The sequence below is a fragment of the Thermochaetoides thermophila genome (assembly GCF_000221225.1).
Source record: "Thermochaetoides thermophila DSM 1495 unplaced genomic scaffold scf7180000011806, whole genome shotgun sequence".
NCBI classification, from domain to species: Eukaryota; Fungi; Ascomycota; class Sordariomycetes; order Sordariales; family Chaetomiaceae; genus Thermochaetoides; species Thermochaetoides thermophila.
In genome coordinates, this window is record NW_006383023.1 from 1,439,236 (window position 1) to 1,460,415 (window position 21,180).

Below are 21,180 nucleotides of genomic sequence, written 5' to 3' on the forward strand. Positions count from 1 at the left end.
GAGAGAGAGAGAGACCGTCCTAGAAAACGCCATGCTTGACTATGTCACCAAGGGTAGAGTCATGAAGAGCCAACTTCAATGGCTCATGAGCAACTGCCCTTGGTAGTACATGAGCTTGGTTTGAGGTGTCAATAATTCTTTCCAGCCGATCAACTGAGCGGCATGTGAACTGGGAACACGCCAAATCCAGCACAACCCTGGTAGTCCGATTCCGCTTTGGGATCCAATCGCCCTTTATCTCCTGCCAACCTAGGTGCTAATGCTTCCTCCTCTGCATCCAGCTGGTATCGCCTGTTGCCTTCCAGGCAGAAAAGCTTTAGAAGTTGGGAGACTCTCGGATCAACTACATAGCCGGACTGATTAGAAGAGTTACTGGCAACGATCATATGCCCAATGGAGCGTTCCAATGTCACGTGGGCCATATTCCGGAGTCGCTATGTGTACCCTTGAGGAAATGTCTTTCAGCGGTTAGAACAATCTTGGATAACCATGGGCTCTGTATTCCTTTATTTGTTCCAGAAACTGGGAGCATCCGAGAATTGGCTGCCGTTGTTGGTCGTTGTGAGATCAGCTTGCTGGTCGATCTGAACAGCCGTGTCTCGGTTTAACCTCGCACGGCAGCGTCAAGGCTGGATGCCACTCATCTTGATCTTCTTTGCCCAACAGTTACGAAATATCATCTGTCAGAGGAAATCGCCTGGATTTGAATCAAGATCACTACGAGCTCGACACGCTGTGGAGGGGAACAGTGGCAAGCATCACGACGCAAAACGGGATGGTCCAACTTCTCTTTTTTGGCGAATTTGGTGGCTGGAATGCGTTTGAGGGCCAGATTCCATTATGCACCAAGCCTGAGAATACTGTCGCGTCGGGGCTGCAGATACGGCATATTATCGGGTTGTCGAGGGTCCTGTTCGCGTACTCAAACATCGTACCGACAGTGACCACAGCGAATTCTGTGTTGAATTCAAGTCTTGTTAGTCACTCTGATAATTTGGGTTTAAGCCGTGATCCGTAGATCTAGTCAGTGCTTCCGTAGTACACCACATAGGAATTGAACTTCATCTTATGTCGGGGGACTCTTGCTGTTGTCGGTTTCGCACCCTCAGCGTTTCCAAAGGCTCCGTCTTCCATGTTGAGGAGCTAAAAGGGGAAGATCCCGTCGCGAGAATAACGGTTTCAGTAAAAGCCGTGCAGTGGTTTTCTCAGAAAGCCACTTTAAAGTTCCTCAATCCCTCCATGAAAACAAGCCCTCGACTCTGTGGTGACTGCAACGGGCTCAGCCTTCTTGGGTAACTCGCTCCGCACTTACGATATGGATGATAGCAAGGAATGGGTCTTACCGAAGGCATCGCGGACATTCGAGAAGCCCGTGCCGAAACAAGTTTGCATGCCGCTGTTAGTTCTTGGAATGATTCATTGCACCATTTTTAGTTGACACCGACTCTCCAGAATGCTGATTATCCCATACTTCACTCAACTACAGACATAGTAGAGCCAAAGTCGTCATTGCCTTCGGACACCACAGAGACCTGAGGCCGAGCTGAAAGAAAAAATGGACAACATTCGTTTAATGATAACAGTTGTGAACGAAAATATGTACAATATGTGCTGGGATTTGATATGTAAGCTGCTTGGCAAGAATGCTCGCGCAAAAAAAGCCACATGACCTCGCCAAGGAGCTAACAAGATTCAACACTCTTGTACACAGTACTTTGAGCAGTGTTTCCATCAAACCTCGACGATGATCAAATATCGCCAACCCCTTTGCCTTATAGACCACGCACAGACGTCCAGGGTGATCAGGACACAAAAGGATCGCTTGGTTGTCGAGGCTGCACTGGCCAATCAGCGAGGCTGACAACTCCAGGAACCCCGCTCAGACCTCTAATCAGGCGAATCCAGACCGCCAAACGTCCAGAATTTCTGGGCTTTTGGACATTTTGCTGCATCCCTCCACAGCCTGCATGCGAGGACATGCCGTCCCGCTTACCCGGATTTATTTTGCCATGCAGCTGCAACAAAACAACGTGAGCTTTGCGAGTTCGGATGGAAGTTGTCCCACCCGTTTATCTCAAAGAGCCCTAAAGCTCGAGTAAGACGGACTTTAGCGCAAGGCTGGAGTACGGAGGGCCTGAGATTCCTAAAGATATTTTGTCGGGCCCTGCTGTAGGCTTTGCCAGGTCGTTGAAGAAGAGATGCACCCAGGTCGTGGCGGAAACTCCGGATCTTGGCACTTGCTCTTGCAGCCTGGCAACCTGCCAACGTTGATCGCTTTGGTTGAGACCCGACCGGTCGGGCCGTTGTTGCAGTCAAGGCTCCCGCTCGCTCAAAGAGCTCCCATGTCCATCGGTTCCATCTCAGGTCCCCGTCCCGCGCAACAATTGACCTCCGCCAAGCCAAGCAGTCCCGAATCGCCCAGAAAATCGACCCCGATCAGCCGCGGAGGGTCCCGATTTGGCCTGGCTGCTGGCCTGCTGCGTGCGTTTGGTGTTTGGTGGTGTTTGCCCCAACCGGGCGCGGCACCGCACGGCCCTGCATGCATTTCGCATGTGTGCTGCGCTGCAGCGCTGCAGACAAACATGCTGTGGGATGGGGAATGATGGGCATGGCGGATGGTCCTGCGGGATTGCGGGACACAAGCGACCACAGAAAAGATCAAGATGGTGTCCACTCCGCCCAGCCCACGCTCTGGGCACCCTCCTCCAGTCGATGGACGCCTGCGACTACATCGTTCCCACAATTCCCAGCGCTCAGCCCGCGGCATGTGGGCCTGGATCGCCCGAGATTTGACAATCTAAGCTGGGCGTCAGATCGCTGTCGCTTTTTCTCGAACCCATGTCACCTCTGGCCGTTGATTCCCCATAACTTGTCTTGTCCCTTGTCCAAATTATCCCTGGTCTGCTGGCTGCCTTTAAACCTCATCCTCTTCCCTCTCGCCCTCAGCAGCAGATAACGCGGCGGTCTCGTCGCTCCTCTGCTGACCACGACCTGTAACGGACGCCCATCATGACCTCCAAGTGCGACAGGTGTTGAGATCTGAGAAGAACACGACACTGACTCCAGGCGGCGCTGATTGCATGTCGCAACTCATCCATGTTTACCTGAACGTGCCCCCTTAACCTCCCCCGGCTCGCTCATAGGATTCTTCGTCTCTGTCACGGGTCACCATGGTCACCTACGTGCCTCTCTCAGTGAACAAACGAGGCCGCGACATGGTCATCGTGCTGTGGACCATGAGCGCGGTCTCCGCTGTCTTTCTCGGGCTTCGACTGTACACCAAAGTGTTGCGCCGCCGCCGACTGTACTGGGATGACTACTTCATTCTTGCTGCTTGGGTATGGCATCAAATATGCTCCTGTGCCCCGCCGTTGCCTCGCTCGTCCTTGTCTAACCGGCCTAATCCAAGATCCTCCTTGCCCTCAGCGCCTCATCGACGACGGCTAATGTCCGCCGAGGCTTCGGGCAGCATATTTTTGAAATTCCCTTGGAGAACTTGGTGGATATCACGTTTGGCGTCCTAAGTAACATCTCTGGTTTCGCTTCCATCCTAGCCGTCGCATGCAGCAAGACCTCCTTCGCGATCACGCTCCTTCGGCTATCTGATGGCTGGATGAAGTGGTTCATTTGGAGCCTGCTTATTCTGCTCAATACCAGCCACTACCTCAGTGCCCTATTCTTTTGGGTATCATGCAATCCACCGGCGAAGACGTACAACAGAACGCTCCCCGGCACATGCTGGCCTGACTATGTCAGCCGCAATTACAGCTTTTTTGTTGGAGGTGCGAGACTTGCCAGATGAGCATGATCAAAACAGATCACTAATGGTGGGATAGCCTGCTCTGCCTTCAGCGACTTTGCCTTGGCCCTGCTACCGTGGCGAATTCTTCTGCGATACAATATGTACAACCGCGAGAAGATTGGCGTAGCTATTGCCATGAGCATGGGAGTCTTGTACGTTCACGTTGCCCTAGCCAGTCGCCTTCGCAACTTACTGACCAGCCATTACTCCTACAGCGCGGGGGTAATCTGTATCATCAAAATGACCACCATCCCTCTTCTCTATGGCGATGACTTCACTTGTAAGGGCTCTTCGCCTCGACTCTTTCCTTGCAGTTTTTCTCTCGTAGTCATCGGTCATCGCCAACTAACCTCATTTGACAGATGAGTCCTTTCCCCTTGTTGTCTGGGGTTTCGTCGAGCCCGCAGTCACAATCATGGCAGCGTCCATCCCGATGCTGCGCCACCTCTTCAAGTCCCTTCGTCGCGATGGAGACCTGTCGACGACCACGTCTGGTCTGCGGACCGCCCAGTCGACTACCAACCAGCCAACCAACCGCCGACAAAACTTCTTGCAAAACTTGCGCAAGCATGCTGGCGAAAAGGAGGGAGATGATGGACCTACAGTGGCGAGAGAAAGCAAGGCAGATTTGGAAAAAGCAGTGCTGACTTCGAACGGAAAAGACAGTGCCACCACTGCTGCTGAGAAGAGTGGCGATGACAATCGCAGCGACTCGAGTATTTTAGCGAAGGTACAACTTCAGGGGACGAGCAGTGCCTGCCCGAGCAATGATAAAGGAGGGAGGGGAGTTTTTATGAGTAAACTTGGGAAAGCTACATAAAGACTCGGATGAGACGGGTAAAAGAACAGAAGGACCTGAAGGAGTTGGATACACACATGAGGAATCAGCGTCGCATTTTTTTTGGCATACGACTTTATTATTAATAATATTGGGCTGGGAGTTGTGGTGGAAATGTTCAGGGATGTTCGGGGTAATGGTAATGGGTGTCCATGGGAGGAAGCTTGGACTCGGATTTGGACTGGACTCAAGACTCACGAACTTTCTATCGTTTCTGCTTGGTTATCTCGGTCTGATATTCAGTTTATGATGCATGTATCGACTTCTTGACAGCACGTACTTGCAATGTACAGTCTTTTTGGTTCCTGGATGCTATAATGCCCACGGTCGCTCAATAAGCATATTTTTGTGCAATTTAGCTGTGCAGAAACTGCCATGTATTACTCTTACGACCCAATTTCGAGAATTTACTGAGAGTCTCCAACGAGGAGTATATATGCAAAAACCGCTTCTGCCTCACTCCGAGCAATTCAAACTATATCCCGTCAGCTGCCGCACTCGGCCAACTAAACGAACCTAAGTTATGTGCCACTGTCAATCTGCTCAACCACGTTGTCTTTGGTATAATGATCCCACGCGTTGCAGTTATTCCACACATCCCCCGGAATGTTGAATTGCTCAACCGTATCCGGCTGGACAATAAGCGTCGCTAGAAAACCACCCGACGCGTGCCATGCAATATGACAGTGGAAGGTCCATACTCCTATCATGTTGTTAGATTGCCTTCCCCAACCGCCCGCGGAGTCTGGCTGAGAACAATTAGGGGACACGTACCAGGTTCACCATCGAATTGCAGAACAAGATGGCCAAATCCGCGTACCAGGTAGACGTCCCGTCTATGGGGGTTGCTTGGCCGGACTATTGTGCCGTCCCAGTCGCCGGGGCCCTCGTGGAGGATATAGAAGTTGTGGCCGTGGAGATGCATCGGGTGGCTGTCGAGTCAGGGGTTAGTCATGGCATGCGGACCCCAGGAGCAGGAGATACCTCTGAGGTATACCTACGATGTAGGAGAGTTGTTTTTCACGACAATTCGGACGGACTTGTTTTGGTAGTAATTCACGACGTTCCATTCTTCAGGGTAGTCATATTCTCCTTGGTTGGCGAGCAGCAACACCGGCTTGTTGTAATGCGTCCGCATTGATACATCATTGAACTTCCACAGCCAAATCTTGGACTCATTTTTGAAGATCTCGATCTCCATCGTCTCTGTGAAGGTCGGCTCAGGCAGCGGAATTGGGTACAGTGGCTCGGTAATATCCAGCGGCAGATTAGCACACACATCAGGATTCGGTATCTCCCACGGCTTGCTATTCGGCATCGCGTTCTCGTCCGCTTCGTCATATAACACAACAGCCACAGCGTTCGGCTGCCTGGCCGGCGAGCACGTCGTGAGGCTGGAGCGCATCCAGAACGCAGACTTGGGCCCCCCCGCATTGGCAGTCACCAAAACATCAGCACGCTGGCCAACACCCAGCACCACCACTGTCGTGTTGTACGGCTTGACCGGCACAAAGTCCTCGGCGATGACGGTTAGGACGTGCTCGTCGATAGAGAAGCGCTGGATACCATCGCCACCTAGATTGATGAGGCGCAAGCGGTGGACCTGGCCGGTCTGGAAGCGGAATTTGGATATGCCTGCGTTTGGTGTGCATTGGTGCGGATCGTCTTCGGGGTCAGTCGAGCAGTTGAAGTCCATCTTGCCATTGATCAGGTTGTTATCGGAATAAACTCGGGGGGGACTTTCGCTGGGGCTGAGCATGGTCTTGATGATATCGTAATATTCTTGGTGATACCAATCTGCGGAATTTATGAGCGATTGACATCTAATTACCAGTCTTCTCCCGGTCGGATAGAGCTTACCACCCAGCATGACAGGACCAACATCGATATCATAGTCTTCTCTGGTTGGTCCGTGGATAACAATAGGCCCAACAATGCCACCAGCATATTGGGCTGAGTAATGGGCATGATACCAGGTTGTACCGTACAAACTGGCACTGAACTCGTAGGTGTAGGTTTTCCCCGGGGGGATGGGACATTGGGTGATGCCAGGAGCGCCATCTTCCCAGGGAGTGTCATGCTGGAGGAAGCCATGCCAGTGGACTGAGGTGCCTTCTTCGGGGTTTGAAATATTGTTGAAGACTTTCACAATGATGGTGTCTCCCCAATTTGCTTCAATAAGTGGTCCCGGAAAGGCACCGTTCACAAGGAGCACCTCGCGTTCGTAGCCATCTGGAGCAATGACACCCCGGCTGATGGTGAACTCGTAGGATCTAGTAACGCCGGTATGTGGGCATTCACGATACGGATTGTTGCCGTAGTCTGTCAAGTTACCCCATGGATATCCATCAGGCAGCGGGTTATCTGTCAAAAAGGGAGCCAAGGAGGAGGCAAGCAAGGTTCCCCACACTGAGAATCTACATAGCTGAGTTAGGGTCGATATATCCAAGGTGAGTAGTCCTGTCACTGACGTACCCATTGGTTTTCAACTGTGATAGGGCGGAGGTGATATTATCTACCACGGTATTGAGAGCCTGCTCTACCACAGACGCAATGTTGTCCAAATCCTCCAAAAGGGCTTCCATGATGGCTAGGAAGGGGCGGCAAATGGTCCTTCACCACAAGCTAGCACTCTGCTAGCCAGAATTGATAATAGAAGGAATAGAAACTGTGACGGGGGATGAAGACCATGGAATCGAGAGATATGGAATAGATATGGTGGTCCTGATGTGATAGCATATGAAACTTTAGAGGGCCCTGGAGAAGACAGGAAAAGACAGAAAGAGATAACATACCTATTGGCGGATGAAGCTCTCTGAATACCCGAAAATCTCATCCTTGTCACGCCACACGTAGTGCAAGGCACACGGCAGCAAGATGACAGTGTCTAAGGATGGTTGCCGGTGGCTGCTGAGCGTTAATGTTGTCTCGACAGATGATCGCCGGTCAGTATTTCCATCTTGGCAGTTTCCCGGCTCTCAATAGGGTTCTTTGCCAGGGTTGTCGGGATTGCGTAGCACGGGAGGAAAGAAAGACGAAAAATATTATGACGGCTCAAAGAGTTGGTGCCAGTGTCGTCTCCGGAAGCGGAACCAACACAGTTGAGACAACCTGTATAGAGATTCCCGGCGTGTATATGTGTAACTTGGGCGTTTTTGGTAGTGTCAGCCGGGGAAGAACTCGGTATCCGGTGATTTTGTTTGAGCTTTGTAACCAACGAGCGTCTCTTGAGGCCGCAGAACAATGATGACAAGCCCGAGCGCCCAAGATGATCGACAATGACAATCATGAGGTGAGCCAACACAACGACTCGGAGAGAGCAGACGAAGTTGAGAACGGAGATGAGATTGTTTAGAGAGTACAGCGTCTTTCCGGTGCACTGCACAAAGGGCTCTCAGCTGATTCGTAGAGCTGAAGTTTCTGCAAGAAGACAATCACTTGGCTTCATTGTTGGTGCGAGGGCAGAAGCAGCCGGTTTCCGACTACCGGCCGAGAGGGATGTTGCGTAAACACGAGAAAAGAATAGCTGAACTGCCAAAGATAGGTAGCTAGAAGACAGTTATAGTATAGTGTAGATGCGAGAAGTTGTGATCGCAACCTTTTTGCACTTGTTGCCAGCAAACTGGTCTGCCGGTTGGTACTGCATGCAACCAACCTTGAGTTGCACTCCTTGCCAGCCACGAGGAGCAGCTGTCGTGTAAACCTTGTGGGATATGCGGTATGGGACAAGTGACAGAAAAGGTAGCTGGCGTTTTCCAATCAGTTGGCTCTCACAACAACACAACGAGGAACTATTCGTCATCGTCCAAGGAGGGCCTTGTTCTCGGCGATAAAGGGGAGCTGGCACCGCATATAGCAGGGTTTTGAACCGCGAACGTATCAGAACCTTCGATCCGGTGTTCCATTGGGACCCTCGAGGACAAGACATAGCATTGGATGACGAGGATGAAGAACACAGGCATTTGCTTAAGAGATAGATGTATGTCACGGAAGCATGCCATGGATCGGCCCGCCCCTTGTCCCATAGCCAAAAGGTTGCTGGATGCTCACAGCCACTCGACGAGCTGGTGGCTGTCAAAGGAGACGCAAGCCCGAGTTGTGATCAGCCTTGATAAGCACGGCTGGCAGTTCTTTTGCTTGGCGTCTCGGAGACTCTGGCACTTGGAATGCAAGAAGCCGGTGAACGAAAAAAAAAAAGGGGGGGGGGGTCCCGGCACGTCGAGGACCAGCCTTGCTCTTGGTGATAGAACAAGGCTGGCTGCTCAACGTGAGCTCTGTTGAGACCCCCGCCTTTGGATTTCCTGACCAAAGTCTCGTATATGCTGTCATCGGAGCCCGGCATAGTGTCCAGGGAACATTGCTCTTCCTCGTCAACATGGTTCTTCTGCAAGATGAGAGTGGTCATCCGCACCCAGCCCAAACCCTTCCGCCTGGCCAGAAGAGGGATGATCCTGATGCACGCAATTTCGTACTGTGGCCCCCAATTGCCCGACAGATTATGCCGTGCTACACAGACCTTCCATCGACGAGTTGCACCGGCCGCGGCCAGTCCGACAGCCTTTCGTAATCCCGCCCGGAGAGCGCAAATTATATTGATACCATGCCATATGTTTCCGGCAGCCATAAAGAGACAACTCCAGTTGCCTAGTCCTAGGAGATTGGAAAGGCATGAAGTGACCTACTTGGTTGTGATTATTACAAGCAGGCTTGACTGTATATCGTGTAAGCCGCGTTTGCAGCCAGAAGATTGTCTCATCTTCTGGCTATGTAACGATAACATGAGAAGTGATGAATAATTCATAAGAGGTATATATCAACACACATACGACAGAAGAGTGTTTTTAAATCCCCCCTAAACGCCGTCCCATTTTTCGCTCTGAACGCGAACCATATGTACAATAAACAACATATCATTACAAGTCCTTCCGTAACACCACCCATCGTCGGGACGCCGGGAGATGCGGCAACCTGGTCAAATACATGCCGACTAGTGCCGACTTCGCACGCTTAGTTGTCGCTCAGGCGCCTGTTGAGCTGGTAGGGACGGTAGGCTTGGGCAGCCATGATAATGGGCCTCCTCTGGGCACGGAAGTAGGCCTCCTGAAGGATCGGGGAGGAGCAATCCGACCGGATCACGCTGCCGATCGACATGAAGAAGCTGACAGGCCGAGGTCAGAATCTGGCACGAGCCGGGGAGCAAAGACTTAGAGAAAGCGGAGGGCAAGGTCTTACCCAAAGGTTGCTCCGGAACCCAGCATATACTGGCCCAGCGTCCTCATGATGCCATTAGGACCGGGGCCATATCTGAAGATGTTGACCGTTCCTATGAGCTCGAGTCAGACTTTCTTGCTCATGCTCTTGCTCTTCCCTCTCAGCTCAGGTTTGCCATACCAAAGATGAAGCCGATGATCAGACCAACGGCTACAACGCACCAGACGTCAGCTTCTCTGCGAAACCCTGCAGAAGGGCGATGTGTCGATGCGTAAAGGGTCCACTTACTGCCGCCCATCATAGCACCCATCTTCACTATTTTCAAGGTTAGTTACCCCTCATTTTTTTTTCCCAGTTTTCTTCATATTTCAGGGCAGCAAAACGTACGCTTGTCGAAGGTTGACGGGCCATGGACACCACCGGGATGGCTCGGAGGGGGAGGCATTATGCTTGAGGCCGAGCGATTGATCAATCGGACACGCAGCGGAGGGAAACGGTTTGCTCGTGCTGGTTTTGGGACGGGTTGTCTACGATGATGGAATGATGCAACTCCCGTCCCGCACTCACGGTCCAGCGCATGGAACTTGCCGCGGGCCGGTCCAACTCACTGCCCTGGACGAAAGAAATGCCGCACGGACCACAAAAAGCTCGGACCACATCTTCCCTCTCGGGCCCTGATGAACCCAACTGGCAACCGTGTGTGTGAGCGATGAGGGGCCTTGAGAGCCTTTTGATTTCCTTCCTGCCCTCTCTGCTCAAGCCAAGAGAAAGCACGTGGCTTTTTGCAGCTCTGGAGGCCCAATGCTCCCAAAACGTTTCATTACTTTCAGCTGACTCTCATGATGCTCACCTGCCACGGCCTGAAGCCTGAAGCTTGTGCGATGGTTGGTCCCTTGTGCCATGTGCCTGTGCCGCTTGCAGCATCTTGTGACACTTGGTGACCAAGACTCATCAAGCACAGCCGAGCGAAAAAAAATTTTTTTGTGCTTATCAGTTTCTTCTATACTGTATACGTTTCTAAATAAGCAAACGAATCATTCCTACAAACATGCCTTCTTTTCTGTATGAATTGGGCTCACCTCGGGAGCAGGCTTCAAATACCACCATCGATTATTGGGTCACGTGACCGCATCTTGTGTCTGGGTCTGAACGTGGGGGTGCTGCATAGAAAAGTGTTGTCGATGAGGGTGCCCCAAAACATCTGCCCCAAATGCTTGGGCAAAGGAATGAAGTGTCAAAAACATTTTGTATATAGATGACACGTTGGGCTTCTGTGTCTCGCGTTGCTTGCATTCCATGAATGACGGGCATCCAGCACCATCTGCTGAGGCTGTCCCAAAGCCATGATTGGGCCTGCAAACAGGAGTCAAGAATCAAAAGAAAGCGAACTGTAGGCTGAAAACAGGGGCACTGCTCAAGAGGAGCAGGGATGCCCGCCTGCTGGCGCGCAGACCACAATCTGGCCCTATCCTCCTTGTTCTCCCCTCCAATCGTGGAGCGCAGGCCTGCTCGCAGTCTTCCCACTGAACAGCAATCAGCAAAGGCCAGGGCTCCCGCTAAGCGCCCCCGATGGCCGCCGCCGCCCCAGCCAAGGCCAACTTCTGCTCATCAAAATTCAACGACTTCAACAACTCGACGATCTCCCCAGCATTATTGCAGACGCTGATCCAGACCGAGCCTGCCAACACACGATCGCAAGATCGTGAGAGAAAACAGGGTTCTTGATTTCTGCAAGGTGCGTGCGATTGCAAGCCTGCCTCTTCGCCGTTTTTACTGGTGTCCTTCGCGCTGTTCGCGGCCCCCCTCCGGTCGCAGACTGCACACTCGCAGTCCACGGTCCACGGTCGCTCGATCCTTTGCTCCCTCATCCATTCATCCAATCTACTGTATCTCCGCATCTGCCAGCGGACAGCCTAGCGAGCGTGGAGCGACCTAAGCCTGCTGCTGTGGCCGTGGAAAGCTCACTTGCCCACAGCACCATGCCCATCACCCGTGACCAGCAGTACAACAGACCAGTTGTCTACCACTTTTTAGCAAACCCCCAACCAAGCCCCGTACTATTGCTAATCTTGCCTTCTCCACACCAGCTCATCGCGACCAGCGTCACGGGTCCTTTCGCCTTTTTGCTGCATGCCGTTGAGCGATAGCCCCACCTCCACAGAGCAATTATTATATTGCTCTAGCAGACGAGCGCCTCGCTGAGAACTGGACACCGGACACGCGTGCCATCTCTCCGTGTCATCAACGGGGAGCAGCACTCGAGCGCCGCATCCCGTTCCCCGTTCCCATTCCCCCGTTGGCTTCCCTGAATCGCCACCGGCTGCGAGCCGTCCTCGCTCCATATGACTGCTGTTGCCAATCCGCCGAGTTTCTCGAACCTCAATCGCCCGGGATGGATTAATGGGGGGCAGTCGCTGGGCCCAGTCAACGCTGACGACGCCAGGGGAATCAACATGTTCGCGCCTACTCGCAAGACCCTCCAGCGCTCCAACTCGTCGTCTTCCGTATCCTCGACTTCCTCGACCTCGTCTGCCTCGTCCGTTACCACCGTCACCTCCAATGCCAGCTCGCAGCTGAGCTCCGTGCCAACCATGCCCACCACAGGGGATGCGAATCAGTGGAATCGCAAGCGACCGCTCAAGCAAGGGCCATGGACCAACGGGAAAACCGATGGCGCGGTCGACTTCCCGCGGGCCACGGCTGGGCGGGTGCCCCAGATGCCAAATGGCCTGACCAACGGCGGCGCCGTGATGCACAATAGCCAGCAGTCCCTGGTGTCGACGACAAACAACAGCCATATACCCCCCAATGGCCAGGCCATACAGCAAGGCCAAACCATCGTGACTCGGCAGCCCATGCTCTGGCTGGTTTCACTTAACAGCAGCTTCGAGCGCAAGACCATCACCGTGCCCTTTTTTCCCGAGACGCTCCGCATAGGGCGTCAGACGAACGCGAAGACAGTCCCAACCCCGCAGAATGGCTACTTCGACAGCAAGGTGTTATCACGCCAGCATGCCGAGATTTGGGCCGATGCCAACGGCAAGATCTGGATCCGCGACATCAAGTCGTCGAATGGAACTTTCGTCAATGGTACCCGGCTAGCGCCCGAAAACCGCGAGTCGGAGCCGTGCGAACTGCATGTACACGACCATTTGGAGCTCGGTATTGACATTGTCAGCGAGGACCAGAAGACGGTTGTGCACCACAAGGTTGCGGCTCGGGTTGAGCATGCTGGCTTCGTCACGACGACAACAAACATCGCTGACGGTGGAACCTACGTCGACCTTGAAACTCCGAATGGAACCAACAGCACCGGCATGATGCTCCCTCAGCCGGGACCGACCCCGGGAAGAGGACGAGCCGGCAGTCAACCGGGGGCTGCAGGGACTAACCGATTGCAGCAAGGGAACAATAATGGAGGGGCACCAGTGAACGCATTGGCACAACAGCGTCAATACTGGCTTACTCCGGTAACCACAGATCATATTGTCAAGAAGCTGCAGGCTGAAATGCGCAATGCCCGGTTACAGAACCAAGATCTAGCTCGGACGAGCCAGTTTTTGAAAACTCTCTTGTCCAAAGACGATATCAGAAACGGGAATAAACCAGAAGTTTCCGAAGCACCTAAGCATCCCCTTGTCAATGGGAACATTTCTCTCCTGTCAGACGGCGGCAAGACTCGTTTCTCCGATCCTCCCGCCCCTCCACCTTCGCAACCTCTTCCCGAAAAGCCAGATGCTGTCCGGTCTTCTTCAGCAGACGGTCAGCCGACTAGGAAAGGAACGAACGAGCGGTCTAAGCAAATCTCGACTTCATCCCCGGGTCGCCAGGATAATAAGAATCTTGAGCGAATATTGCAGTTGACCGAGGAGCTAAGCAAGGCTAAGCAGGAGTTGGATAGCCACTCGGCCAAGATCCACGACCTTGAGGAGATGCTCAGCAAGGAGCGCGAGGCCCGACTGCACGCCGAGGATATGGTGCACAAGCTTGAAGAGAGCCGCAGCGCGAAATTGAACGGCTCTACTGAGGCGCCTCTACCCGACGGCCATTCGGAACTTGATAGCGCTTTCGAACCTCCCATCGAACAATCCGCTAGCTCCGAGGCTGAATCAGTCCCTGCACTCGCTCCTGCGCCAGTAGAGACTCCTGCCCCTCCACAGCCCGATACCAAGGCTGAAGAGGTGATAGCCGCATTCCAAGCCCGCATCGATGCCATGACGGCGGAGATGAACAGCCTGCGGGAACAACTAGATGCATTCAGACTGCGCGCCGAAAGGGCCGAAGCCGAACGCGATGCCGACCGCAAGACCCTCGCCGAGCTAGTGTTACAGATTCGGCAACGCGATGAAGAGGCTAGGCGGGTTGCCGAGCGCAGAGCACGGTCTCTGGAGAGGAGCAGGCGGCGGTCACCAAGCCCAGCGGCAATCGATGAAGAAAAGGCTGTCAATGAAATTAGTGCCAATGGCGCAGCTAAAGCGCCTAATTTTGGAGCCTCTTTGACAGATGAAAAGGAAGTTGATTCCCTGGAGTCATTGAACGGTTCACTTGCCCCGTCCCACGGAACGACCCTCAAGCCCTCAAGCTCTGCCCTGAAGACAGACGGAACTGCCGCCGCCGCCGCTGCTGCTGTGGCAGAGGCGGTAACGGAAGCGCAAGCAGCGCTTGAGGCTACTCTCTCACCGGCTGCGAATGCTGCTCAGCGGCAACAAGATGCCCAGCAAGCGCAGCAACAACAGCTGCAGCAGAAGCAGAAGAAGGACCACGGTCCGCTCCTGCAGTCACTGCCGTACGCGTCCATGATTGGCGTTGTGCTGTTTGGCATGGGCATCATGGCGTACTTGAATGGATGGCAGCCAAGCAGCGCGAGGCTGGATCGCTAAGATTTTACATGTAAGAGTGGGTTTTATAGAGGGACGGGTCGGTTACAGGACTACTAATTAGGAGTGGGCTAAGGGTTGGTTGCTCGGGAGTTTGTAGGATTGGGTGTTGTGCCGCTGTATAAGGCGATCTTTTTTTTTTTTTTCACAATTCCCCCGTTATACTGGACATGACACGCGATGAGAGAAACGGGCCGCTGCAGGGTAATTCTTTTAACTGCCCCTCTTTTAACATCCCACTTTTGTCTTTGTTCTCATCTTTTTGCTTGGGCCTTGAGTTCTGTGCAGCGCTGGGACAACGATGCTATCATAAAAGATGCGTAAAAACTTCTCTGCAGTATTGAACAATGTTTTCAACTTCGTTCAACAACCATGACCTACTAACAAAAATAACACATACCACAACCTCACTGTCAGAAACAAAGGGGGTGCTACCCCTTTTCATTTGTCAACTCCTTTTCTTTATCATTGTGCTTTGGGCTGGTTGAGGAAGGAAGGGGTTAGGAGTATTTTTGGGTCTGTTGCTTTGTGTTCTTTTTGTGTGACTGTCTTCTGTTAATCGTTATAAGAAGCTTTAACCAGTAAGCAGCATACACAGCAACAATGCTCTTTTGTTTTATTACCTGTCCTCTTCCCCATTTTGTTTCTCCTTCTCTGTCTTCTTTGCCATTAAACAAGTCAGAAGACAAAATGGTGGGCGGTTAGCTGGCTGGCTGGCTGGCGGCAGGGGTGATTTATCCAACCTGCATGGCTTGCTTGTTTAGAGCGATGACTGATTACCGTGTCTGGGGAAGTTGTCTTTTTGTGTGTGATGATACTCCTGCTGTGCTGGTTTTGCATGAGTCTGTCAGGAAAAGCAAGCAGGCGCTGGTTTCATTCTAACTTTCTCTTCATCAAGTGGTATCTCGTTGCCGCAAATATAGGTATATAAGGCTAGCAAGTAGCTGTTAGGGAGCAAAAGACCAATTTGCCAACAGCCTACCGATACTATCCACGGTTCCATATTCTGATGCGATCTTGTCCCCGTGTTCTTCTGACATAGAAGACGGAGTATAGCAGAGATTGCCTACAGTGCTAAGTCAAGGCTGGCAATCACCCTTGAAATCCTAGAGTACAAGGTGCAACAAAAGTCAAGTCACTTCTGAAAATGATAAGTGTTCGTTACGCCTTTTTTTTCTTATGTATAACATCTTATGTCTTTGTGCAGCCATGAAAAACTCTAGTGCCACTTGATCAGAGCTGTTAGTGATTGCAGATAACTTCCCCATGTGCGCTAACAGACATTGCCAAGAACCCTCCACACCTGTGGGCCGAGGATCGATTCCCGCTCAGAGTCACCAAGTGGCGCCTCACAAATCTTTTGCCAGAGGATCAAACTTTGGTGATTCCAGAACTGGCCACAGAGGCCCCATCCAACATCAAATACACCCCAGGCAGTTGACTTTTTGCCTTTTAAACACACATTTTGGGCCTTAAGGCTACGTTGGGAGCAGCAAAGGCAATCAAGCGTCGATCTCCCATGTCTTAAGGGTCAGACGTTTGATTGCGGGGCAACCAACTTTCACACTTGCACATTCACCCAACCACTCCAACGACTCATTACTCACACACACTCATACTCAATATATCTTCCATCACCCTTCTCTTCCTGAGGTAAACAACAGGGCGACGCTACAGGCCGCTCGCCCACGTCCAAAAATAGGCCGTCACAACAAATCAGCATCTCATCCCCACTCCAAGGGGGGGTTTCTCAAGGACGACTTTGTGGACGATATCATTGTCGCTCTCAACGATTTCAGCCTCCAGGGCAAACAACCCAGATCATCCAGCGTGAAAAAGAATAATAACAAAAAGCCTAGGCGTGGGGGTAACCGGCGTGGCAAGATGGGCCAGGCACCGTCCTTCGCAATAGACCCTGACACTCCTCCCCTCACTCTCAAAGAGCGCAGTCTCAATGCTGTTGCTGAGTTTATCAAGTCAGGGCGTGCCCGACGCATTGTTGTCATGACAGGTGCTGGAATCTCCACAGCCGCAGGAAGTGTGTTTTTCCTCTCATCTATTCAGGTTCACGATCAATATGCTAACATGCCGCCAGTTCCTGATTTTCGATCCCCAGACACAGGCCTCTACTCAAACCTCATGGACCTCGATCTCCCCGAGCCGGAGGCAATCTTCGACATAGAGTACTTCCGCACTAACCCCAAACCCTTCTATGTCTTGGCCAAAGAGCTCTACCCAGGCCGCTACCACCCGACCATCTCACACGTTTTCATCTCCCTTCTTGGACGCAAGGGCCTGTTGCACATGCTTTTCACACAGAACATAGACTGTCTCGAGCGCGCGGCCGGAATCCCTCCTGAGCTGATTGTTGAAGCCCATGGGAGCTTCGCCACCCAGCGTTGTATAGTCTGCAAGGCTCCGTTTGATGACGTGAAAATGAAGGAGTTCGTCTCCCAGGCCAAGGTGCCCCATTGTGAAGAGGAGGGCTGCAATGGCTTGGTCAAGCCAGACATCACCTTCTTTGGCGAGGCGTTACCTCGGAAATTCTACGAAAATATTGATTATGCGCGGACAGCCGACCTGGTAATCGTCATGGGTACGAGTCTGCTAGTGCAGCCATTTGCCAGCCTGCCAAATTATCCACCAGATCATGACCGCGGGTATTGATCAACCGCGAACAAGTGGGCAACTTTGGCTCGCGCGCGGACGATGTCATGCTGTTGATGGATTGTGATAAGGGTGTGAGGGATCTGGCTAATGCGCTGGGGGTGGAAGGATGAACTGGAAGAGATGTGGAAAGGGATTGTGGGTGAGAAGGAGGCAGAGAGACAGATTCAAGGATCGGGGAATATGGCGAAGACACTACAGAATGAGGTGAACAAGTTGGCGGAGGTGATGGATGAAGCGCTGACTTTGGATGGGCAGAAGAAGGGAAAAGAGGGGGAAGAGGGAAAGGCAAAAGTGTCTATGGGGGGAAGTCTCAAAGACTGAAGATAAGGAACAGAAGGATGAGACTGGGCAAAAAAGGAACTTTTCAGGAAGGGGACATGCAGTCGGCTGCTCAAGGGCAGGCTGACAGAAGGGAGTCTGATGGCAAAGAAAAATTGTAGGGGAATACAGGTGTTATTGGGCTATCTGGGTATGTAATACGGCGTTCCAGCTGGGATGGTTGTAATATAATAATGTAGGTATGCAACATTTGTCAACACATTTCACGGGATAAATTTTAAGAAACCAAATTTCAGAGCGTCTTTGTACTGCGGCTTATTAAGGTGAATGTTTGCCCAAATTGACTTGTCCAAAGGCGTTTCAGGGACATAACATGCGTAACATTGGGATATGGAAGATAAAGTTCCGTAGCTGTCTTTATTTTATTGAAGTGTCTCTGGACATTGGTTTGAATCTGCGAAGTCCTACCTCGGGAAGCGCAAGTCCTGTGAGACCTGAGCTGTTTTGACTGCAAGAACACAGAACACCCCGGCAATTGTTTGAGCAAACAATTTCAAGGATCGAGAAAACAACGCCAATTGAGATTAGGTTTATTGTAGCTCTAGTTTTCACTCCAGCTGTCTTCAACTATCTGCCTTCAATCGAGATCGAATGGGTCAATGCCAAAGTTTTCCTGTCAAAAGCCCTCCAAACTCCAGCCTCGAGCTACTGTCATCAATAGTGATTCAGTGCATTGCAGCCAAAAAGTCTAACAAAGGGCCGCTGGTCTAGTGGTATGATTCTCGCTTAGGGCTCTAACCCGAAGCAATTGCTTGCGAGAGGTCCCGGGTTCGATCCCCGGGTGGCCCCAACCCATACAGCCTGCTCTTTTGCTGCCGGTTCTCTTCATTGTGTCCAATGAAATTGGCTTCGGTTTTTTTTTCGCTCTTTCATTTTCAAAATTTAGTGTTAGAATACTTACACAGAAGATATCAGGTGTTCCATGAACAAAGAAAACGCCGTCGTTGCGTCAGGACTATATGCTTCTGCTCTCATCAGACTTACCATTCAACTCTGCAACCGGAACGATACTCCCCTAGGGCGCAGAGCGGAGCCCCACCGATATGGATTAATGCTCGAACAAGTTAGCTAACTCCACGTCCACATCCTAATCAGTAGAATCCCCTTGTGGTGTAGTTGGCTATCACGTTCGGCTGTAATGGATATTATGAAACCGAAAGGTCACCGGCTCGATTCCGGTCGAGGGGACTTCAAATACTCTTATTTTTTTGCTCTTTTTCTCTTGAAGAATCGCAGTTTTCCCAAGTTGTCTTGCGAAGTTGCGATGCTTCACGAAACGTGTTCTCGAACTCCTACTGTCAACTTTTCCTCCTGCCTACAGTCGAAACCACAATTTTCTTTTTTTATTCAAAATAGAGTCCTCTTTTTTAATGATCAGGCCAGGGTATGTTTTGATCTGTATGTACAGCATGCATCATCTAAAGCAGAATGTGTCCAACAAATCACATCATTGTTAGTTATGCCAAACAACTTCCCAGACGATTCAGATTCCTATGATCCTTCGACGAAACATTGTTTACAAGACATAGAACGAAAAGTAAACCAACAAGACGCACCCAGCTGGCACTGTCAGGAGTATCGATCGTACCGCCAATCCGCGAACCTTTTTTGTCGGACCCAGTCCAGTTCCTCGGATGAGCAAACCAAGAGTTGTCTAGATGAATACACGCCCATTCAGACCGTGTTCTAATCAGAAGCGCCGTGATGTGGCAAGGCCTAGTCTATAGTGGGCTCTCTCGGACCAAGGAGACGATGATAACATCACAGAAGTAACTTTAAGCGCCTATTGCTGACCAGTCAGTCTCCTCAGCAGATCAAGGAGCTCTCCGCATAGTGTGCCAGCGCCGCACGTGCCGTTGAACAGGTCGGCAATAATGTTACCGGCACCAGTCCCGGTTCCAGCGCCAGCACCAGCATCAATAGCGGGTTGAGTCGTGGAGCCCGTACCTGAACCGGCGCCGGCGGTGGCAGACTCGGGTACGAAGATGGCCCACTCGCCAACCATGTTGGACACGGTCAGCGTCAGTTCGTTCTCGTCGGCCTCGAACTCGAGCTCGCCCTCGCCGAAGACGAAAGCGTTGGCCTCGTTGCAGAAGCGCGCGATGCGGCCTTGCGAGATGTCGATTGTGCCTGAACAGAAGCTGTTAGCAGAGATGAGACGCCAAACAGGCTAAAGCACATGTCAGCGTACTGTTGGCATTGCGGATGTAATCAATCTTCTGTAACGTCAGGTTGCGCGCCGAACCGCCACGGAGCCGCACGCGGTAGGAGACGGGCTCGAGAGCGACGAAGCCCTGCGGGGGAGGAGCCGGGTTGCGATTCTCAGTGACGACCAGTGTGCGGGCCTGGTTGTTCTGGAACTCGACCTCCAAGACGCCGTTGACCTTTTCGGAGTGTTAACTTGTTCCAACTCTTGTAACTGTGGGATTGTCATTTGTTACTTACACCCGCGGGGAATAACGTGTCGATCTTAACGTTGCCGCCGCGCAGGCGAATGGCCCGGCCAAACTGGCCCTGTTGCTCAACCTCATTTTCGTTTTTATCTTCGCCCTCTTCGTTGCCGGTGCCAACAGTGGTGGTGGGTTGTGCAGACGAGGTTGTCGTCGTGGCGGTATTATCTGCCGTGGTGGTAGCAGCGGCGGTGGTTGTGGCAACATCAGTGGTTGTGGAGAGATCCGTCGGTGTGATAGCGGCCGAAGTGGTCGCGGTGAAGGTTGCTGAGCTTGTAGCCTGAGCAGCGGCATCGGAGCGCTCAGCGGCTGGAGCAGCGAGGGCCATCAGGGCTTGGGCGGCGATAAGGAGGGTAGACGACAGCTTCATTTTGGCTGGTCTTTCGTCTAGCTAGGTTTGTCTGACAGGAATAGAGACTGACTGTTCGAAAAGGGAAAGCAGATGGTGTAAGAAGAACGACCTAGGCGCGTCTCAACGAAAGAAAAAGGAGCGAAACAAAATGAAAGGGAAAGCACAAAAGGCTAGACCAGCAGCCCAAGACAAACGAAGTTGGAGGAGAATGAAGAATGTCAGATCACGATGTATGGCATTGATAAACTACTTATAGTTTACGTATACACAGTCATATCTATGTAGCATTCTGCCTGCTTGACACGCTCCAGCCCTACTGAAGGGCGAAAGACATGCCGGATTGGGATCGTTTGCTAGCTGAGACCAGGCTGGAACTACGCAGCCACCCCAAGTAATTGGAAAGGTTCAAGGGGTTTCTCTCGATAGAGAGGTTGAGGAACTAGTGATGTTTCGTTTCTCTGGGCCTCTGGCGGTCATGGGGGAAGAAGCAGCCGTTCTTGTGGACTTTCTTATCAAAGAAGCGCCGTTAGCTGCCACAAGGAGACTTCTGTACCTACACAGAACTTCTAGATTGTGTAGCCAGGTTCCTATTTCGGTTTCTGGTCCGACTGGTTATACACAATGCAGTTCCAGGGCAAAGA

General features: G+C 51.9%; 7 protein-coding genes and 2 non-coding genes across 9 annotated transcripts; 6 read left to right on the forward strand and 3 right to left on the reverse strand.

The window, feature by feature from the left end:
- Positions 1-3,170: 3,170 nt before the first annotated feature.
- Positions 3,171-4,622, forward strand: CTHT_0004140 (putative integral membrane protein; the record flags this gene model as incomplete). The annotated part of the gene is made up of 5 exons (XM_006690894.1): positions 3,171-3,338; positions 3,410-3,782; positions 3,837-3,954; positions 4,018-4,082; positions 4,165-4,622. The coding sequence occupies 5 exons, from the start codon at positions 3,171-3,173 to the stop codon at positions 4,620-4,622; spliced, it is 1,182 nt and encodes a 393-aa protein (XP_006690957.1).
- Positions 4,623-5,161: 539 nt separating this feature from the next.
- CTHT_0004150 (uncharacterized protein) lies at positions 5,162-7,225 on the reverse strand (the record flags this gene model as incomplete). Its single annotated transcript, XM_006690895.1, has 5 exons — positions 5,162-5,343; positions 5,415-5,572; positions 5,642-6,437; positions 6,501-7,057; positions 7,116-7,225. 5 exons carry the CDS (start codon positions 7,223-7,225, stop codon positions 5,162-5,164), a joined length of 1,803 nt encoding a protein of 600 aa, XP_006690958.1.
- Positions 7,226-9,647: 2,422 nt separating this feature from the next.
- CTHT_0004160 (uncharacterized protein) lies at positions 9,648-10,296 on the reverse strand (the record flags this gene model as incomplete). Its single annotated transcript, XM_006690896.1, has 5 exons — positions 9,648-9,798; positions 9,873-9,963; positions 10,032-10,061; positions 10,140-10,166; positions 10,239-10,296. 5 exons carry the CDS (start codon positions 10,294-10,296, stop codon positions 9,648-9,650), a joined length of 357 nt encoding a protein of 118 aa, XP_006690959.1.
- A 1,124-nt stretch (positions 10,297-11,420) lies between these two features.
- CTHT_0004170 (uncharacterized protein) lies at positions 11,421-11,998 on the forward strand (the record flags this gene model as incomplete). The annotated part of the gene is made up of 2 exons (XM_006690897.1): positions 11,421-11,553; positions 11,757-11,998. 2 exons carry the CDS (start codon positions 11,421-11,423, stop codon positions 11,996-11,998), a joined length of 375 nt encoding a protein of 124 aa, XP_006690960.1.
- A 195-nt stretch (positions 11,999-12,193) lies between these two features.
- Positions 12,194-14,731, forward strand: CTHT_0004180 (uncharacterized protein; the record flags this gene model as incomplete). The annotated part of the gene is made up of 1 exon (XM_006690898.1): positions 12,194-14,731. The coding sequence occupies one exon, from the start codon at positions 12,194-12,196 to the stop codon at positions 14,729-14,731; it is 2,538 nt and encodes an 845-aa protein (XP_006690961.1).
- Positions 14,732-16,612: 1,881 nt separating this feature from the next.
- CTHT_0004190 (histone deacetylase-like protein) lies at positions 16,613-17,508 on the forward strand (the record flags this gene model as incomplete). Its single annotated transcript, XM_006690899.1, has 3 exons — positions 16,613-16,766; positions 16,824-17,324; positions 17,411-17,508. The coding sequence occupies 3 exons, from the start codon at positions 16,613-16,615 to the stop codon at positions 17,506-17,508; spliced, it is 753 nt and encodes a 250-aa protein (XP_006690962.1).
- Positions 17,509-18,433: 925 nt separating this feature from the next.
- On the forward strand, positions 18,434-18,526 carry CTHT_0004200. The gene is made up of 2 exons: positions 18,434-18,469; positions 18,491-18,526. It is a non-coding gene; the product is annotated as a tRNA-Pro (tRNA).
- Positions 18,527-18,838: 312 nt separating this feature from the next.
- CTHT_0004210 lies at positions 18,839-18,925 on the forward strand. Its single transcript is given in 2 exon segments — positions 18,839-18,876; positions 18,890-18,925. It is a non-coding gene; the product is annotated as a tRNA-Tyr (tRNA).
- Positions 18,926-19,520: 595 nt separating this feature from the next.
- Positions 19,521-20,557, reverse strand: CTHT_0004220 (uncharacterized protein; the record flags this gene model as incomplete). The annotated part of the gene is made up of 3 exons (XM_006690900.1): positions 19,521-19,867; positions 19,929-20,121; positions 20,183-20,557. 3 exons carry the CDS (start codon positions 20,555-20,557, stop codon positions 19,521-19,523), a joined length of 915 nt encoding a protein of 304 aa, XP_006690963.1.
- Positions 20,558-21,180: the final 623 nt, after the last annotated feature.